The sequence below is a fragment of the Pezoporus occidentalis genome, unplaced genomic scaffold (assembly GCF_034315485.1).
Source record: "Pezoporus occidentalis ecotype Australia unplaced genomic scaffold, CSIRO_AGI_Poc_V1 ctg8, whole genome shotgun sequence".
Lineage (NCBI taxonomy): Eukaryota > Metazoa > Chordata > Aves > Psittaciformes > Psittacidae > Pezoporus > Pezoporus occidentalis.
Window position 1 is genome coordinate 27,207 of NW_026916158.1, and position 20,688 is coordinate 47,894.

Here is a 20,688-nt window from a genome sequence, read left to right on the forward strand (position 1 = left end):
TTTAACCATGCTAAGTGCAAGATCCTGCAGCTGGGTCAGAGCAATCCCAGGTACAGCTGCAGGTTGGGGCAGAGAAGAGATTCAGAGCAGCCCTGCAGAGGACTTGGGGTGTTGGTTGATGAGAAACTTAACATGAGCCGGCAGTGTGTACTTGTAGCCCAGAAAGCCAACTGTATCCTGGGCTGCATCAACAGGAGCATGGCCATCAGGTTGAAGGAAGTGGTCCTGCCCCTCTACTCTGCTCTTGTGAGACCTCACCTGAAGTATTGTGTGCAGTTCTGGTGTCCTCAACATAAAAAGGACATGGAACTGTTGGAACAAGTCCAGAGAAGGGCCATGAGGATGTTCAGGGGACTGGAGCACCTCCTGTATGAAGATAGGCTGAGAAAGTTGGGGCTGTTCAGCCTGGAGGAGAGAAGGCTGCGTGGAGACCTCATAGCAGCCTTCCAGTATCTGAAGGGGGCCTATAAGGATGCTGGGGAAGCACTCTTCATTAGGGACTGTAGGAATAGGACAAGGGGTAATGGGTTAAAACTTAAACAGGGGAAGATTAGGTTGGATGTAAGGAAGAAGTTCTTTACTGTAAGGGTGGTGAGGCACTGGAATGGGTTGCCCAGCGTAGTTGTGAATGTTCCATCCTAGGTGGTGTTCAAGGCCAGGTTGGTCAGAGCCTTGGGTGGCATGGTTTAGTGTGAGGTGTCCCTGCCCATGACAGGGGGGTTGGAACTAGATGATCTTAAGGTCCTTTCCAACCCTCACTATTCTATGATTTAATGATTACGTTCGTTCTGAATTTGCTTGTAATTTAAATTCTGCCTTTCTGTGAAGTTGAAAATAGTTTGTTCAAATAAGGAAATAAAAACTGGAATGCCGTGATCCGTCCTTTGTAATACTGTGCAATAGGTTACAGTGGTTAGTACCGTGTAGCATAAGGTACTTGCCTCTTAGCATGTTTATTAACAATAGGGCCGTGTTACACTTAATTTTAATTTGGTACTTCTAGATAGTTTAAATTATCTTGTATTTTTTTTCTGGAAAAAATGCATTTATTTTCAGGGTCATTTAAACTGTAGAGTTCTCTTGACTTGAACATTTTTTATTGTAGATTGCAAGATTGTATCTAGTGTCGGATGTGTTATACAACTCTTCAGCTAAAGTTGCCAATGCTTCCTACTATAGAAAATTGTAAGTATAATATTTTAGGTGATTGACTAAAGAAAACCAAAAAATCCTTGTGTTCAGTTTTGTGTATCGGTGGGTAAATGTGACTAGAGAAATTAACGCTTTTCTGTGAGGTTACTGTTACAACACTGATATTTATAACTCTCTGCATGAAAATGTATGAGATGTAGTATCTTAATGCATATGATTGTTTTACAATATAAAAAGAAGTGTTACATGCCCTTTCAAGGGCCCTGTCAAGGGACAACTTACATGGAACTTCACAGAGGTGAGAATAACTCTTGTGCCCCTTTACAGAAAGAGAGTCTGTAGGTGATATCCAAGGTATGGTATAAGAAATAATGCATGTGAAGAAGTCAATTTTAGAAATAGATTTTTCTTTTTTTTTCTTTTATTTTAATTGAAAGGTGTTTTTTTGTTTTAAATCTCCATGAACTTTGAAGAAATTGTGAGGGAATTATGTACTTTGTTTCTAAGGCACTGAGAAGAATTTAAGAACAGCGTCCAATGGAGAGTGCCTTTGTAATATTTAGATATTTAATTGCATCTACGTCTTGGAGTTTCTCTGACATTATGGTAGCATGATGGGAAATGTTTAGCATGTTATAAAACAAGTGATTGAAAATTATGTTTCTTGTGGCAGTGTATCTTGCTGTGCCAGGGTTCTTTTCTGCACATTGAGAGAAGCTCAAGGGAAGCTAGGCAGATGCTACTCACTGTGCTTTCATTGAGGACCTCATTGAGTAAATTAGAATAGAAATATAACAAAGAATTTTTAAAAAATACAAGGTGAATTTTGAGACAATTCTTTCATTTTATATAAGTTTGTAAAATTCCTTTTATCCTCCTCCAATCTTTCCAGGTGGTATAAAGAGACTGCAGCAGATGTGAAGATCTCCCTTCACAATTCTGTTGTTGTCCATGATGATTTAATATACAGTAATCATTTGCTTTATAGTTCAGTACATGGCTAATATAGGGATCAAAATTTTGTATTTCTGAGTCCTGTCCCAGGCATTTTCATTAATTATGTATGTCCAAAAAACATATATTACAAAGTTTAACTAAAGAAATGTATATGTTTAATTCTAGTTTTGAAACAAAATTATGTCAGATATTCTCTGATCTCAATGCTACTTACCGTACAATACAAGGCCATTTACAGTCTGAAAATTTCAAGGTATGTATTTCATTGTTATTCACATGACATAGAAGTCAAATAAATAGGTGTTCCTGCACAAGAGATAGCATACTATGATAGATGATTTAGACCTCAGGCTTCCTCAGTCAGCTTAAAAAAAAATAAATCAAGTTTTCTCTCTTTTAAAGATAGCCTTGAAATTAAGGAAGAAAATTAGCATCTAACAACTGAAGTGTACCTGTAGATGTATATTGGTGGAGTTGAGAGGATACCTGTGTAGTACTTGAGGTACAAACAAGGCCTTCTAGCCTTCTGATCATTTTTGGACTGCCTATATTTTGGTTTCAGAAATAAACTTGGGTGCTACCTGTGGGAAGAAACTGGTGGATTTGACAGCATAAAGTTATTTTTAAAGTTTTTTTTTGTGCTAGGCTTTCTTTTTTGAGGTTTAATAAGCAGTCTGATCATGGGTAGTTGAGAGTGATTTTTGAGGTGAAGTGCTCTGCTTCTCACCATTCTCATGCTCGGCCTAGCTTTCCCTTCTCCTGTTTTAAAGAGGCTTCTGCAGTTTGTTTTTTGGATTTTTTTTTTTTTGGTGGTGGTGAGATTTTTTTTTTGTTTGGTTGGTTGTTTTTTGTTTTTTCTTTTTTTTTTTTCTATTTAAATCAGAATCTTTAAATACAAAGCTGACAGTGTAGTTTTTCTGTTTAAGGGTTTTATCCTGGCTGTCCTACCTCTCTCCTCCCAATTGCTCCAGATTGAAAATCAATTGTAGTTACATGCTATTTTAAAACTATTTATTAAATTACGTAGTAAAGACAGGCAGTAGAATATTTTTTTATTATTATTTTTAATACCTGTAGCTACATTTAATGTGCCAAGCTTGAGTTGAAGCTTGACAAAAACAAACCCCATAAAAGTAGGAACATAATTTCATTCATATCAGCATGGTATCATTGTAATGTACTCTAGTATGGAACTACTTAGGAGTAGCTGTCTACAGTGTTAGTTCTCTGTGGTGTATTTCCAATCACTTAAAATTTCCTAATACAAATTTATGAGCATGTTTTTTCCCTGTTGTTTCTAGCAACGGGTAATGACATGCTTCCGAGCATGGGAAGACTGGGCAATCTATCCAGAACCATTTCTGATCAAACTACAGAATATTTTCTTGGGGCTTGTAAATATCATGGAAGATAAAGAAACAGAGGTAAGTGACCTTGGCAATGATGCTAGCAGCTGCTGAGGAAAATGTGTAAGTATGAAATAGGGCTGACAAGGACTATTTTGATGTCTCTATTAAGGTGAACAGACCTTTTTTTCCTGTGAATCCTTACTGTTAAATACAAATACTGTTTGATCTGTTTATACATTTGTTGCTTGTAGATTAGGTGTTGTGGTGGTGGTATATTGTGAAGCCATTTCAGAGCAAAGACAAGTGGCAGGCATCTGGCTGCCTGAATCATCCACATTCTTTTTGTGTGAGTGTCACACTTAGATGTGACGGAACCATTTGAGCTTTCTTAGTTTGAGAAGAAGGTTGTTGTAGGTCATTTGCACTGGTGATATTCTACTTTGATCTTTGCTGTACTGTATTAGAGCAGCAAGTTCCTAACTTCTGTGTTATGCTACAGTATTTAAATATATTTTTTTTTTAATAGAGGTTATTTTAAATAGGATATGTAATGAGTTTTAGTTACTATACAGTGATATGTATAAATTACTATTCAACATTTTTAAGTTCTATGCTTAAAAGTTTTGGGATGTCATTAGCACTGAGTCAGTGTGTACTGATCTTTCAGTTATGTATATGTATTACTCAAAAAAATAAAGACATAAATGTATGTATGTTTAGGTTAAGTTAATCTTGTAACTCTGGAAACATGCCTTTCGGAACAGTTGGAGGCAGACCTACAGTATAATTTGAAAATTGGCTTATTTCTCTTATAGTAGAGCAGAGTGAACATGCCCCTATGAAAGACAGTGTACCTAACATGTTAGAGTATGTAGGTGTACATAGCATTTACACGTGTTCCTTAAATTTGTGTTCTTGCTACATAATCAATTTCTGTTAGTTGTTCAGATTGCTAGTTCTCACGGAATCTTTCGTATGGACTAAGTATGATTTATCTAACTGTAATTGGCTCATTTCAAGCTAAACCTCAGCTTAGTATCTTTTCTTTTAAATATAGGTATTGCAAAGCTTCCCGTACATTGTGGACTTACCTAAAATTCGTACCTAAAATTCGTACCTACAATTTTTTATAGGAGGATATTGTCATGTGAATCTTCTACAATAAGCAACTGTACTGGGTAACAGAAGTTGTTAAAGTTGAGGGGTTTTGTATTTAGGTATTTTCAAAACTGTTCCTTTAAGAAGAAATGAGTCAGTGATTGCAGAAGTAAAGAAAAGGAGTGTAGATTTGTTATTGAAATAATTAATTATTCTTTGCTTTCAGGAGGTACCAGACGATCTTGATGGTGCTCCCATTGAGGAAGAGCTTGATGGTGCTCCACTAGAGGATGTGGATGGAATTCCTATTGATGCTGCTCCTATTGATGATCTGGATGGAGTCCCAATTAAGTCGCTGGATGACGATCTTGATGGAGTTCCTTGTATGAAATGTTTCAATACTGCTTTCAGTTTGAACCTTCAATTTTTAATGATCTGTTTTCCCCAAGTAGTTTTTAGAAGTTCAGCCAAGAATTAACATGGCATGTAGCTTTGTAAAATGTTGACTTTGATTAATTTCAGTTTGTTCTAGGAAGAATTAGTTTAAAAGCTGCTTTTAGTCTGTGATTGCTTCAGAGACACAGTAGGTGTCTTCTGATGTTACGGGTATCCGGTTCCAAATAGTAATTTCTTTTTTTCTGCGAATAATAAAGCAGCTTAATATGCTTTAGTATTTAAATCTGGTAGTTATATTAGGATTTTTCTGTTTGTACTTTTGAAGAGTACTGGAAATTATTTTTCTGTGTCTTTAACAGTGGATGCAGCTGAAGACTCAAAAAAGAATGAGCCTATATTTAAAGTTGCCCCTTCGAAGTGGGAAGCAGTGGATGAATCAGAACTGGAAGCTCAAGGTTAGTTTTCAAAGTGTATATTAAAGTAAACGCCTCCTGAAGTAAACTGAAAGCTTAATGTCACTTCTTTGTTTCATGAATATTTTCAACTGATCTGTTTAAAACTGTTAATGTGATTTCTGTAGGAATGCAGTAGGGTTTTCAATTGTAACTTTTTTTTATTATAACTTTGGTGAAGAAAATAGTGTATTCTGGTTTTGTTACTCTACTTCAATAACCTACCAACCTTTAGAAATAATTTCCAGTTCACTAAATATTGGGGAAAAAAATAAAAATCTGGGTGTATGGTTGGTTGTCTTTCTACATATTTGTTTGGGAGGTGAGATTTTAGAAACTGACAAATGGCTGCTTTTGAAGGATTTACTGAAACATGACGCACAATATAAGTCAGTAGCTCTGCAAATAGTAAATATTGTGATAGTGCGGAGATTTGAGTATTTCTGTGAAATAGAAGTCTGAATTAAGTTCTAGGTGCTGTTAAATTTTTTTACATCTTTTATTATATCTACAAATACTAATTTTGAGTTTGTGATAGCTTTTTTTGTTGTTAAAATGATCTTATGGTCTCTTCTAGCTGTTACTACTTCTAAATGGGAGCTTTTTGACCAACATGAAGAATCCGAGGAGGAGGAAATTCAAAAGTAAATACTCTTTCATTCTCTTGAAAACATGCTTTCTGCTTCTAAGGTTGAGCATTTTTGGAACTTCCAATGAGATATATGTATTCTGTGTATCATATGCATATATATGCATCTATATGCAATGTATGTATTGTAAGAGCAGAACAAAAAAAAATTAGAAAGTAAGGAAGTGGAGAGAAGTCAGGATTTTAGTGCAGCTTGCTTGCAGCCTGCATAATTTTTCTCTATCATAAAACATTATACCTTTTGGTAGAGTTGTCAACCATAATCTTTAAATTGATGCTGATTTGGTAATGTCAGATAGTAAGAACAAAGGCAGTAGTATTTTGCATTTTGGAAATCTTGATGTCAGGTATGTATGAATATGTCTAAACCTCTGCCTTTTGCTTTTGAGACAAACACAGTGAATCATGTTCCAGCGTAGATGTTTCTTTGGGTACTAATAGACTCCATGCCATCTGTTGTTTCCGAGCAGTCTTTTACTTTGGGCAATTGAGAGCATCTATTAGTTAATGCTTTAAATATATTACTGCATTGCATGCAGTCCTGCACCACTGTAGTGGCCAGTCTGGGAATATAATTTTGAGTATCTGCCATGTCAGGTTTGTCTCGAAAAAGTGCGAGTGTAGTAAATATTGTTCCTTTATAAAACAATGTCTTTGAAAAGCAAAATTACAGTGCTGAAAGAGATTTTTGTTGAGGTAGTGGACTTGTTTTGTAGCTGAGGTAGATGTAGATTTGGTGACTAAATTTCAAGAATTGTTCTGCAATATATTTATATAAAAAGTTTAAATTTTCTGGGGATAATTCTATGAATAGTCTTCCAAAACCGTAACAATTTAGATGAGAATACCAAGATATGTCTCACAGAAACTTTTGTAGCTGCAGACTTTTACACAACATAATCTTACTTAACAGACTTCAAGCCTAGTAACTAATCCTAGATAATAACTAGGAGAGATGGTAAATTTTGTAACAAGTCGTTCTTATATATATCTATATCATTTAATTCTATGTTTTCTGTAAAGTCAAGAAGAAGAAAGTGAAGATGAAGACGACACTCAGAGTTCGAAGTCAGAAGAGCAACACATGTATTCTAATCCTATTAAAGAAGAAATGCCTGAATCCAAGTCATCAGTTAAATATTCAGAAATGAGTGAAGAAAAGCGTGCCAAACTCCGAGAGATAGAGGTCAGTATGTGCTGTTTTATGGCACCCTTTGGTACCTTTCCAGTTCTCACTGCTCCCCAGTTCTCTGCGTATAATAGGGAGTTATTTTTACTGAAATCATTAGAATCCTTTTTTTTTTTTTTTGTAGTCCAGTGTGTTTTCACAAAGATGTGTTGGTTTACCAGTCTTGCTTGTTTTGGCTTTTAAAATAATGCAGGAAAAATGAAGAATTGAGTCAGAGTATATTGCATGTTGAGAATTACTCTTCTTCAGTGTCCTTTTTCAGTACCACTGCTAGCTTGTGATTGCATGGGTTGCCCTACACTTTCTTCCTCTTGGCACATCGGAGTGACTTTTGGATGTGGCCTTAGTCCTATGCCTTTCTTGTTCTCTCTCTTGCCTTGAAGTGTCTGTATTTTATTGCATTTAGAATTCGCTCTTTTCACTGTATCAGCCATCAAACAAAGAATTAGATGTAACTAAACCAGGTGGCTCTGGAAATGGGGTATTTTAATCAAAGACCTACATGCAGTTTATAGGACTCTCTCGTTCTGTTATCCTTTCTCCAAGCATAGGCCTTAGTATAGCTGTTAAAGTTGATGAGTGCAGATTCTTAAGTATTCATACTGGCTTCTGAGTTTGTGGCTGACTGAGAAGGTAACTAGAACTTGCATTTAGCACAAGCTTTGTCTTGCAGTGAAGCCCTTCTGTCATATGGTGCCATGCAAAATTGAATTTAAAATGAAATTAAATTTAATGCAATTAAAATTAAAAGGTTTAAAATTGCATACAGCTTTCCAGCTTCTATTCAGTATTAAAACCCGTGATACACTGAACACTGAAATTCCTGTGCCTTCTGTTCAGTGCATTAAATTGATACTAAGAAGCTGCTAAACTACTTGTTGCAGTTGTAGCATCTCCAAGTGACAGATTATAATTTGGGTAATATTTTGAATGGGGAAATTGTGGCTGCCTATCTCTTTATGTTATAATGTACTAGTTCGCTAAAATCAGACATTAGCAAAGCCCCGTGGTAATCATTTAAGGTGTACAAGTGATATTTTAAAATGTCACAACTGTTGTTTCTCCCAAATATGCTTCTAGTAATTCAGATTATTAAAATTAATGGACTATAACTCAGCACTTAGAAACCTCTTGCTTTGCATAGCAGTTTGAAAGTTCATGATGCATAGCCATTTGAAGTGAGTAGATTCTGAATCTGAGAAAATCTAAACGGTATTTGTGTCTTGTCTTGACTCGTGGTGGCAGTAGTTTTGTAGGAAATATATGTTGTTAGACTAATGAAAGTACAAGTGTACCTACTTTTCATTTTGTTGTAGTACTGATTGTACTGGTTATGGAAAGGGTTCCTTTCAGACTCAGGGATCTGTTTTACAGAAGTTATCCTGGCAGCTGTGGAGGCGGATTAGGAAGTCATTTACTTTAACCATTGTCAATTTTACATCACACAAGTGTTGCAAGTACATTCATCAATGCAAATGTCTCTCACAGTTTTATATGGTAAATATGTGATGTTTTCAAGTGCATATTACCATCTTTATTCTTTCTGGTAAGTGAATTACCACCTCAGTTTGAGACTTCTGGAATATCCAGAAAAGGATTGTAATTTTTTCTTTTTTTTTCATTTTCAGAACATTTCAGACACTAGGTAGAAGTACTTAAAGTCTCTCCTTAAGTTTGTCATTGACAGGAAAGTACACAAAAAGCATTCACACTCAAAGTTTCTTCTTAGTAAGTACCCAGTCCCTGCCGAAGAACACATCCATTATTAAATTTGAGGGGAGGAAAAAACCAACCCTGATTACTAGCTTTAACAGTTACGCCATCTAACGTAAACTGTTAAAAATGTCATGTGACAGACAAAAAAGTCTGATTCTCTGGCACTTTACACAGTGACTCGCAGGGAAGCTGACACATATTTTTTAATGCATTATTTTAAATTCATGAGTACAATTTTTTTTCCCTTGGCACAGTTAGTAAATTCAGTTTGTCAGCTGGGAGGGAAAAGTGCAGTAAGAAATAAACTTTGGGCACAGACATCAGACTGGTGCCATCAGAGAAGGCAAGTTGTTAACCCTTTGTTTGCTTTCCCTGTACCCCTGGGAACCTGGAGCGTTAACTCTTTCCAGACCTTAGCCAGAACAAAGGATTTTCTTTGTAACAGAGAAGAACAGTGATTTCTTCACTGTTTGGTGTGGTTTGTTGTTTTTTTTTTTGTTTTTTTTTTTTAAGTGTGGGAAGATTGGTGCTTTGCTTTACATTATAACTCAAATTTCAGAATGGTTTTTACAGGTAAAAGGAAGCAGCATTGTCCTCCTTGGACCTTTCTCTAAGGTACTTTACTTCTGTCTCCATGTTGCTGTGCAAGCTTTTATAATCCTACCCAGAAAGCACAGAGTGGAGGAGGTTTGTCCTCTTCAGTAACTGTCTTGGCTCACCTTTGTGTTAGCTACCTGAGACCTCAAAGTAGAATTTCATTGCTTAATCAGAGGTAGGAGACTAATGGTCTGCAGTCTTCCTGTTCAGCCTTTCTGTTACATACCACTGAACTCCAGGAGGTGCAGGGTTGGGTTCTGCTGTACTGTCCTGTGTCTGTGCTCTGTCAGTATCCCCCTGCCCAGTGCATAGAGATTCCCCACAGCTGTGTACCTGCCTGTCCCCTGCTCCTCCCACCCCACCCCTCAATGTTTCATGGTATTTGAGGTGCAATTTATTTTTCTACCAAAAGCCAAGGAGGTTTTTCCTGTATGTCACCAAGGAAAGGAGGTTACTCTCCTTGCTTTCTTGATACAGATTGCTGTACCAGACAAGATAGATCAGAGTTCTTTTGGTGTAGTATTCAGTCTTCAACAGAGAATGACTAAAGCACAAGGTAAGAACAGATAAAGTGTAGTCCAGAAGAGCAGATCGTATGCAAGGCCTGTTGTGAATTTCAGGGCCCTGTATACCTTTGTCAAGAACCCAAAGTTCCACAGAGTTTCCATTCTTTCTTTTATGATGCTTAGTATGCAGAGTAGTTGTAAAATCATAGAATGGTTTGGGTTGGAAGGGACCTTAAAGATCACCTGGTTCCAACCAGGTGTCTTGGATGTGTATCCTATCTGTAATCAGTCTAGATTTAGGTGCAATTGCATACCAAGCAGAAATTCCTGTGTTTTATCAAACATCTGGTGATTTACTTCCTAGTTAATCCTAGTGTGTAATATGCAGCTAATTTACCTCAAATAAATTGTGTTTGAAATGGGCTACTGAAGTTATTAGGCTGTATAACGGTGGAATAACCTCTTATGAAAAGTCTTTCCCCCTGCCCCAGAGACGACTGTGTATGGACTCCGTATCAGCAGATGAGAAAACCAAGAACAGTTTTTGAAAACAGATTTATTTTAAGCAAAGGAGGCTACCCACAGCACACCTGTGTGTGTCAGCCGGCAAAATGTTACAGTCAGGGCTTGGGTTTGCATCACTTTGTGGTTTCCCTGAAACATGGTACCAGGATGTTAACCTTTTCTGTAACTTGCTAATGAACTGGTTAGTCTGTAATCCAGGCCTTAAATTCTAGGAAAGGCTGAATCTTTTAATCTCTCCCAAATGAGTTTGAGGAGAGAGGGGGAAGTTTCAAGGTGAGAACCAAAAGACAAAACTTGTGTTGTGGAGCTCTTAATTTTGAGGTTATGAGAGATACCTCCTTATGTTTAGTGAGAAATATGATCCCTGCATTGGGGCACTTAGTAGAGATTGTTCACAGGAACCTCACTGATGTTTGACACTTCTGCATTGCAGTCTCTGAAAACCTCTGCTGTGGGAGACTGCTGTACCTGAGAAATTAATACTACAGAGTTTTGGCACAGGGTTTTGAGAAATTTCCTCTTCCATATTGCCATGCATGCATATTACAGACTCTAGTTAAAGTCAATGTATCCTCTTCTGAGGATGAACAATCTTAATGGTTTTTGTTTGACAAAAATAGTTAAAGAATAACCAATTCAGTGAGAGTATATTAGTTCTTTTTAAATGCAGGTTTACAAAGTCAGAATGCTTACAAAATCAATGCTTCATCAACTAGGTGTTTAAGCATATTTAAGCCTAAGTTTTAGAGATCTCTTTCTACTGGGTGTGTATCTGGATCTCTATGATAGGAATATAAACATCATATACTACATGAAAAGATCAATAAGAATAATGTTTGTTATGACTAATATGCTATGAATAGTGAAATGCTGAAGGGAAGTAACTAAGGTATATGTTTACATAGTAATTCTGAGCGGTAGAATTATTTAGAGAATTCTTTTGTGGACGTTGAGACCCAAGTAATTGTTTTTCTTTTAAAACACAGTTATGGTGGTGATGAAATAGCAAAAGCTAATTACTTGCCTCTGCTGAAAGGGACTATCCTGATCCTCCCTGTGAGCTCTGTCACTTGCTCATTCTTACCCTGAGCCAATACATCTCACTAATGTGGGCAGTGTATGTGTGTGGGTGGAATTGAAGGTGGGCAGTGGACTTCTGCTGGATTAGTGAGTTGATCTGGCTATTGGAAGGCTAAGCCAAGCACTCTAATGATGGCAGGGGTGAGGAGGAACTCTTTCTTTGGAGTGGTGAGGGAGGGTGGACATGAGCTGTTAATGCCCTCAGCATTTTGTACCACTTCTCTCTTTTTCCAAGGGTTGTACTAAAAGGCGTCAGTTTACATAGGTTTAAAGGGAGATACAGGAACTATGTGGGGCAGAGATCCATTGATGATTGTTCTGTAAAAGACCACAGTTGCCTTGGGAAACCATAGGATGTTAACGTAGTTGGAGTCTGGGGAGGTGTTGAGTCAGTGGTTATATAGGCTTTTCTTATTTTTCCTTCCTTATCACGGTAGAGAAAGCAAACTTGATTTTGTAGCAGAACAGGTTGGACAGGGTGACTCTGAATATATGGATCCAAGAGGTATTTCTGTATTTCAAGGAGCAGAGAAAAAATGACAAATGACGACGTCAGCTTTGTGTTGGCTGCTGACTTTAACTGGAGGAATTGTAAGCAAAACTGCTCACCCTTAGGTAGCATGTACTCTGTAAAATGAGGGAGGTAAGCAGAAAATTTGTCAGAAATTTAGCTTCTACAAGGTAGCAATGCCTCATTTGGGTCTATCCCTTCCCCCCCAAAACCAAGTTGCTCCATAGTATTTTGAGACTAAAATGAAAAATGTGTTGTTCGTATAAGCTCTATAACTGAAGGGGAAGAGGATCCTGTTCAAAGTAGTGCTATTTTTGCCTGGGTTAATATTTGCTCTTATGATTGATATGTTTTTGTTGCACCTTTCCTTCATTCTCTGTCAGTAATGGGAAGGATTAAAGTACATGGTGTCTTCATATCTGGTATGGCCTTCTCTTTTGAGAAGGAAAAAAGAAATTTTTAGGATTTGATTTAGTGCCTCCTTCATATTATGGAATTGAGGACCTGAAGAATAAGAATCCCTTCAGATAATCAAAATGGACACAGTTGACAAAGTCTTTCCCTTTGTGTGTGTGTGTGTGTGTGTGTGTGCGTGTGTTTGGTGTGGAAGAGTTAAATATTTCTAAAGACAAAAATATTTTGTGTGTTAGCTAAAAATGAAACCAAACCTCAAGCACTGGAAAAATCTACTCCTGCATATATGACTGTGCAATTGGTATTGAGGCAGGAAATACAGGAGGGTCAGAGCATAAACATTTGAAAGATGGTTGACACATACAACATGACTTATTACCAAGCTGCTCCCCTCCCCTCAGCCCCCCCAAATTCTTCTGATCACAAAAAAAAAAAAAAAAGAAAAATTGAAGTATTGTCTATAAAAGGCCATGTCAGTAAGAATTAAAAATTGACAAATGAATGCTAAGACACGTGAGAGAAGTTTTATGATGTGAATCAACTCGGGGAAAGGTTTTGGGCCATTTAGGGGGAAAAAAAATCCACATGGAAAAATTCTGGCACTTATTTAACTTTTTGACTCAGTTGGGAATATTATCACAGTAAATTTAGTGTTGCATTTAACTGAATTTTGTTGCTAAGCTTGCTAGTGCACGATAGAGTATTATGTTAGTAAAAAACAACTTCTTTCAAATCAGCCACTCGGTGCAAACAGCCCTAAAGAGGAGATGCATTTGTTTTAATGTCCTAAGTGTATCAGTCTTTTAACATTTAGGGTTCAATGGAAAAAAAACCCAGTTTCTGAAGGAAAACTTGAAGTAGACCAGAAAAGTTGAAATGATACATTAGGAAACCTGCAGTAAATTATTTAATTTTGAAAGGAAACAAACAGATTATCTAAGAAGTATAAGAGTGCATTATTCTAATGATGTGAACAGAATGTAATAGAATAACAGAAAATGATCCCTTTATTTTTAGTTTTTAACATGTCTGTAAACAACTGCAGGTGCCTGCAGACGTGTATGTGGTTTTGTTGATTTGATCCAGTTTAAATAAAGTTAGTATCTTTTTGTGCACAAACTTGTATAGGAAGAATGAAGAATACAAATCATGGGAATTTTCTTTTCAGTCACCTGCCTAACTGGATAACAATAAGCCCAATAACCTAATGGTCAGTATTATTTTCACAGCTTAAGGTGATGAAGTTTCAGGATGAGTTAGAGTCTGGGAAAAGACCCAAGAAACCAGGCCAGAGTTTTCAGGAACAGGTTGAACACTATAGAGACAAGCTGCTCCAGAGGGTAAGAAATGTTCTTTATGTTTGGCTCTGATTCTGTGATAGGATTTTATTGAGTTTATTGAATGTAAGGTAGCATTAAGCAGAACAACCCATGGTCTTCGATAAAATTCTACTATAATGTCAAACTGCATGTCTGAGTCCAAGTGCTTTCTGCAGAGTAGACATAATCTCTCCTACATAATCTCATAATGGTGTAGGATTTCACACTGTACATATGGGTATCATTAGAATGTTTTGAAACCATAGAGGTCACTTCTGGATCTCCTACATAAAGCAAACTGTTATGTGGGAAAAGGGAGAGCTGTTAATTGAAGCTGTTCCTCAGACTTTTCATTTTTCTTTCAGTAATTGATCCATTGTGTTAAAGGCTTCCAAAGGAAGAGAAAGAATGGTGTTAAGCCGCATATATGCTTCTGATTCTCCAGTGTCTAAGATTTCCTGGATAATTCCAGCTCATACTGTCACCCAAAAGGGAATAATTCTGAATCATTACCATTTTTAGTAGTCCTCTCTGCACTATGAAGTCAGAGTGGCTTTAGAAATTAGCATTATGCATGTGACGTGATCTGAATCTTTGAAACATTACAAAAGAACGCAGAGCCTCTTTGGACAATGCATTTAGAGAGGGAGAGTAACTGGCAGATGCTTCTCTAATCTAGTTTCACAGCCTGACAGATCGATGATGAAATTAGGTACCCATGCGGTTTCCTGGAAGCGAAATACAAATAGGCAGTTTTCACCAGATGTTTGGCTGTCACTTGTTCTTTGCATTATTTGGCGCTCAATATCTGACTAATTCGCTAAAGTAACTTTGCCAAGTACCTTGAAGAAAGAGACTTGTAAAAATTAAGAAAGCTGATCCCTAAAGGACATTTACACATTTGGAGGTTGATGTTAGTGGTTAAGACTTTGATTTTAGAAGTAACTTTCCTTTTAAATGTAGTTACATCCTAAAACTTTCCACTTCCTCAGTGTTTTCTGTAATTTGAGAAAGAAGTGATTTGTACAATAAGCGTAGAATATTTACTGAGACAGTAAGTTAGAACCTACGTTAAAGAGTTAGCTTACCTACTTTTTTAAACAGTTAGCTTATAACCCCAGAAATCATAGTTCTGATAACTTTGTTAGATACCTTGTGTAGAATAAAAGTTCAACCAACTTGCAGTATTTCACATTGTTTTATAATTATCTCACTTTCAAAGCTGTAGTAGGTAGTATTTAGTTAAGAAATATGTAATGATAATTAACAATTATAACAATTTAATGATAAAGAACAGGTGTTCTTAAATAACAACTCTTTTGATAAGGGAATAACTTTATCTTTTGCTTTAATGCCATAATAAAGCTAGCTTTTATAACATTATACTCGCTCTGATTGCATTTCCCACGAACTTGGTAGCTGGTTGTCATTTTTTGTCTAATTCCAAGAGTAGATCCTAGTACTGTTGTGTATTATTAAGAAAATAGGAACTTAAAGCTATTTAAGATAGTTTATTCCTATTTATCAAGATGAAATAATTAGCTATGCTAACAAACTAGGAATATCTTTATAGCCCATTGATTTTAATGGAATCTAACAGTAGTTTGCAATAGCAGGTATAATGATAAGGGGAACTTTAAAATTTTACTGATAAGTCTCCCATGTAAAGAAAATGCGAGGCTAGATTGGTATAACTGTCCTGGTGTTTCCTGCACTTGTGTTAATCTCCCCTCATTTCCCCCACCCCTTCTTTGATTTAGTGAAATTGCCCCTTCTTTGTTATCTTTATGGGGTATGCAGGGAACATCTGTTCATTCTTTTGCCACAGAAGGATTTTTTTTTTCTTATGCCAATAGTGGATGAAGCACATCTCTTGATCTCTGTGTTCAGACTTGCCGATGGTTTAGGTTTATTTTTGTATAGTTACTTTTATATTTGGCAGACAGGCAAGGTTAGCTCAGGGTATATTTTTTTCTTTCAAAATGGTCCTGTTGGTATATAGAAATGAACCATATTTGTGGGTTTTTTTGACAGAGTAGATGTGATTGCAGAATCTTGTTTATTTTTGTTTTGTCTTTAGATATCTTGTAGTTATGAGATTATCTCAGTTTTCAGTCTGGATTAATGAAGATGAATGCATGTGTTTTAAGTAGAAAAGAGGTTCTTGGTATCCTTTTGTGTTCAATTTAGTTTAGAAAATCTATTACAGCTGTAATGTTTCCCCAAAATCTATAAAATGAAGACTGTTCATTTCCAATTAGATACTCGGACTTTCTTACCTAGGGCAACATCTTACATGGTTTTGTCAATGTTTGTGTTACAATAAATAATTCTGCTGTGTACAAAGCAGTAGTACAGATTTGAAGAGTGGTGTGGTGTGACATTAGCTCCCTCTTGGATTATGTGCTGTGTTCTTTCAGTGCTCACTGCTTTTATGCTGTTTGTGATTAGCTTAAGTTTCTTTGCTTAATAATTAGTCACACTTCTCCTGAAATCATTAATGCTTTTAATAATTTAGGAAAAAGAAAAAGAGTTGGAAAGAGAAAGAGACAGAGACAAAAAGGACAAGGAAAAATGTGACTCCAGGTCCAAAGACAAGAAGGAAAAGGAGGAATGCACACCAACAAGAAAAGAGAGGTATGGCTTTCCTTGGAGTAAAGTGGATGGGAGGAAAAACCTCATAGTATCTTTGTATACAGTGGCAGCCTTGAGATTGTGGTGTATTACACACCTTATTTTAAAAGAAAATCACAAAGCCACCCAAACAAAAAAAAAAACCACCAAACAATAAGAAACATGCTTTGGCTATTAAAACATACTTCAAAATATTAAAGGAAGTGTCATTTTTATCCTGCGCCAAGTGATGTACCCTTTTGATTAGAATTCCTTTTTGGCTTATTTAGGCCCTGAGGAAATATGGTAGAATCACTACCAGTTGCAAAAAGGATATTTAACTCTTTTTTTAGCAGTGAACTAACTGCAATGTATTACTCAGAAAACTGTACTGAAGTCATACCACAAATTATTTGTGATGGTTTAAATGTTACTCATCTCATAGTGAAAACTCTTCAAAACGGTGAGATTTTAGGATACTTGATTGTACACTCTGATTTTCTAATACTTGTATAGCCAAACTTATCTGTGGTATTAAGGATAGATTGGGTAGAATGTCTTGCTTGTCAGGAAACCATGACAGAATGTTTTTACACTGTCAAAGATGAGCAGAAGAGTTACAGGCCTTAACTGTTACTTTTTTTTTTCAACCAGAGAAAATCTTATGCACATGTTGAACTTCTTTTTATTATTTTAAGTAGTAAAAACTCTACTACTTCATAATTACTTCAAAGGATCTAATGTTATACTGCCAAAAGAAAATATCTACGGGAAGAAAGTTATTTTTTTTAGTATCCATTTTCACTTCTCTGTGTCTCTGTGTGTATGTATATGACTGTATCTTTCTTTACAAAGGAAAAGACGACACAGTGCTTCACCCAGCCCATCTCGCAGCAGTGGCAGTAGACGAGCAAAATCTCCGTCACCAAAATCGGAACGATCAGAGCGCTCAGAACGGTCCCACAAAGAGAGTTCACGTTCTCGGTCATCACATAAGGATTCTCCCAGAGATGTCAGTAAAAAAGGCAAAAGGTAAGCTGGTATCTTCTCCATTTTTAGGTTGTAGAGAAGTTAAGTATATAGGTGTGTTTTTTTTTTTTGTGGGTGAGTTTTGTTTTTTTTTTAACAGAGCACATTGGATACACAATTATTTTCTCTAGTAATGGACTATGCTGCATATTGCTGGGTAATATCTTTGGACACTGGTGTCTGAAATGTATGCAGGCTCCTGCCTTGATAGCTCAAGACTCTTCACTTCTATCTTCTTGTTCACCTGTTTACTGATAATTTTGAGTAATACTGCTTTTAAACCAAAGCACCTTACTGCTTTATTAGATTTTATTTTCAAAGGACAAATCTTCTATAGCCAATAAAACTTGTAGAATTATACTGAGCATGCAGACTTTCACTGTTGATCTGCTTACATAAATCTCCTCTCCCATGATTTTTTTTTAAATGGGAAAAAAAATCTAGATTAGATATTGCTTATGGGGTTTTGTTTCTGAAGTAGGTGTTTCCTACTCTCCAGACTGACAGATATTTGTTTCTAGTTAATGTTAAACTTGGGGTGAGATTTTATTATTGTATTGATGGTTTTGCAGTTCAAAACTTGAAAGTTTAGCTTCCATTTCTTTTAAAAGTGTAGAATGTCTCATTAATTGAAGATTTCTCAGACATATTGAGGAATATTCTTTTCATGTTGTTGAGAATATCGTAGTGAATATTCACAGTAATCGGATTCTTGTGCTATAAATTGGGAATTCAGATAAAAACAGAAGTATTTTAGCGTAACAGTTCAAAACAGTTGTTCATTTCTGTTTTATTATGTACAGATATAGGCTGCTATTAATACAAGAGCCAAGGTGGTTGAGGCAGATGTGGAAGGCTGTGAATTCCTTATGTAGTTTTAAGGAGGACATGAGTTGGTATTACTTTTCTTGTGGGTTCTAAGCACTGCAGTTAAGCCCCAAAATGCATTAAAAACCTTATAATGCAAAAACTGCCTCATTCTCAAAGGCAAGAAATCATTGTGCTATTTTCCCCTTACTAACGAAAAATATTTTCTACCTTGTTTAGTTGAAGAAATAAATTCCAAATAACTGCAAGCAAAGCCGGTTTCATCAGTCAGTTTTAGACATGAACCTTTTCTTTTCTTTTTTTTTTTTTTTTTGGGCAGATCACCTTCTGGCTCCAGGACACCCAAAAGATCAAGAAGATCACGATCCAGATCCCCTAAAAAGTCAGGGAAAAAATCCAGGTCTCAGTCCCGTTCTCCTCACAGATCTCACAAGAAGTCAAAGAAGAGCAAACACTGACAATGTTACTATTTTTTATGATGCTGTCACTTACTGGAAATGCGGTTTTGTTTTTGTGCCTGAACAGTCTGTTAAAAAACAAAAAACAAAAAAGCATTCCTGATAATTTTTTTTTTTTGTGAATGCACGAGTACTCATGAGTAATGGCATCTGTAGACTTGTCATTGTTTTATATTGTACAAAATACCTTCATTGTGACTATTTCCCAAAAGAAACATTTTTGTGTTTAGAAGTTTCATCAGAAATGTGTGTAAGTGATCTGCTGGCAGTAGTGATATTTTGTTCTAGAATATTGTGACATAGCAGGAATAACTCAAATGTTCCCCCTTTTTGTAGCTTTGACAATTTGAATTAGATTTCAAATAAAATCTGAACAGAAAATTAAATGTTGTTTTCTTGCCCCACTGGTGATACAGCTCTCTAAAGGAATGCATAGTTTGTTTAAGAAGTACTGTGTATTTCAGACATACTATGGTGCTTAGCTCTCTCAGTATAGCAGTAGCTGTTCTTGCTTTCACTAGTTTGACTATCCAGATAAAATCAACTTGTGAATCCGGTGGATGGGTTTTCTTTCCTGCTGTGATATTTTACTCTAAGCAGTTGAACAGTCTGGTGCCTACCGTGATAAGCTTTATAAGTAAATCTTTGCTTCATATCTCTCCATTTTAGTTGCAGGGAATATTTGTGACACCACAGTAACATTTTTGATTGGTTTTTAAAAAGGGCCTCCACAGAGATGCATCATACATATGTATATTTATATCAGATATATATATATATATATGATGTATCAATAACAAGCCATATTTATGGCCTGCATAGGGAACAATAAAAGGGCAGCAAGCCTGAGGCTCTATAACTTTTTCCTTAAGTCTAAGTACCATAATTGAAACCTACAGTACACTATTGTTTCCTAAACCAGATTTTTACCCCAAAAATGACAGCTTTTACATTATTTTATTGAATTTATTCCTTTGTTGTGAAAAATTTTCAAAATTAGGAAAAATAAAACTTTTTTACTACATATTTTATTTATTAATATTTTGGAATCAGAGCTGTTTAACTTTTCTTAATGTTAGGCTTTCCTTTCTCCAAACTTGTTCTGTGTCTTAGGCATTGATGTGGCTTTAAAACGCTTCACCTTGGTCTCTTACCATGCAAACGTTCTGTGGGTGGGAGGCAGGGAGGGATGAGAAATGGGGAGGGTTCAATATTTATACTTGGAGGTGTGGGGAGATTGTAATAAAAACATAAAATTAAAAGGGATCTGGCCTCCTGTGAACTGTTTCTAAAAGCAAAATCTGGACTTAAACACAGGCACAGGGTGCTGAATGATGGCCGCTATTATAGTTGTGTATCTACAGGTTTTACATTGTTAGGATCTTGTAAATGTGCTGGGGGAAATCACAATTGTATGTGTATATAGCTTAAGAGAAAATGCTCTCAGAACCAGGATTTAAGAAGTCTTCTGAAAAAGTGCATATTTAATTAAAAAAAAAACTCAGGTTTTCTTTTTGCTGATAGGAAACTGTTGAAAGATTATATGAATTGATGCAAAAGTGAGAATTAAGTGGAAAATTCCCTTTGTTAATGGGAACTGAGAGATTATGTGGAATACTGAAAATATGGGGAATGCATGTGTACTGTGAAGTCTTTCTTAGTCTAAGTATTGAATAGATGCATTGATAAGAAAATACACCTTATATCTGTTTATATTACATTATAAAGAAACTGGCTTAGAAATATGGAGAGTTTATATTTTATATTTTTCTCCCTGTAACATAGAGTGTTTAAGATGTACAGATGTTGGTAGCTAAACTATTAGAAACTAGGTTACTTTTTCTTAAATG

At 36.0% G+C, this 20,688-nt stretch overlaps 1 protein-coding gene across 6 annotated transcripts in view; it reads left to right on the forward strand.

The window, feature by feature from the left end:
- Positions 1-19,864, forward strand: part of U2SURP (U2 snRNP associated SURP domain containing) — a 45,526-nt gene extending 25,662 nt beyond the window's left edge. For 5 of the 6 annotated variants that reach the window (XM_062603172.1, XM_062603174.1, XM_062603176.1 and 2 more), the window contains 11 exons: positions 1,106-1,185; positions 2,275-2,362; positions 3,411-3,533; positions 4,783-4,939; positions 5,312-5,407; positions 5,982-6,048; positions 7,077-7,239; positions 13,821-13,931; positions 16,429-16,547; positions 17,379-17,555; positions 18,700-19,864. In XM_062603172.1, the coding sequence (XP_062459156.1) occupies positions 1,106-1,185; positions 2,275-2,362; positions 3,411-3,533; positions 4,783-4,939; positions 5,312-5,407; positions 5,982-6,048; positions 7,077-7,239; positions 13,821-13,931; positions 16,429-16,547; positions 17,379-17,555; positions 18,700-18,838 (1,320 nt within the window). In that variant the 3' untranslated portion in view covers positions 18,839-19,864. The remainder of the gene's footprint in view (positions 1-1,105; positions 1,186-2,274; positions 2,363-3,410; positions 3,534-4,782; positions 4,940-5,311; positions 5,408-5,981; positions 6,049-7,076; positions 7,240-13,820; positions 13,932-16,428; positions 16,548-17,378; positions 17,556-18,699) is intronic. The other variant, XM_062603177.1, reaches the window with a different exon arrangement.
- Positions 19,865-20,688: the final 824 nt, after the last annotated feature.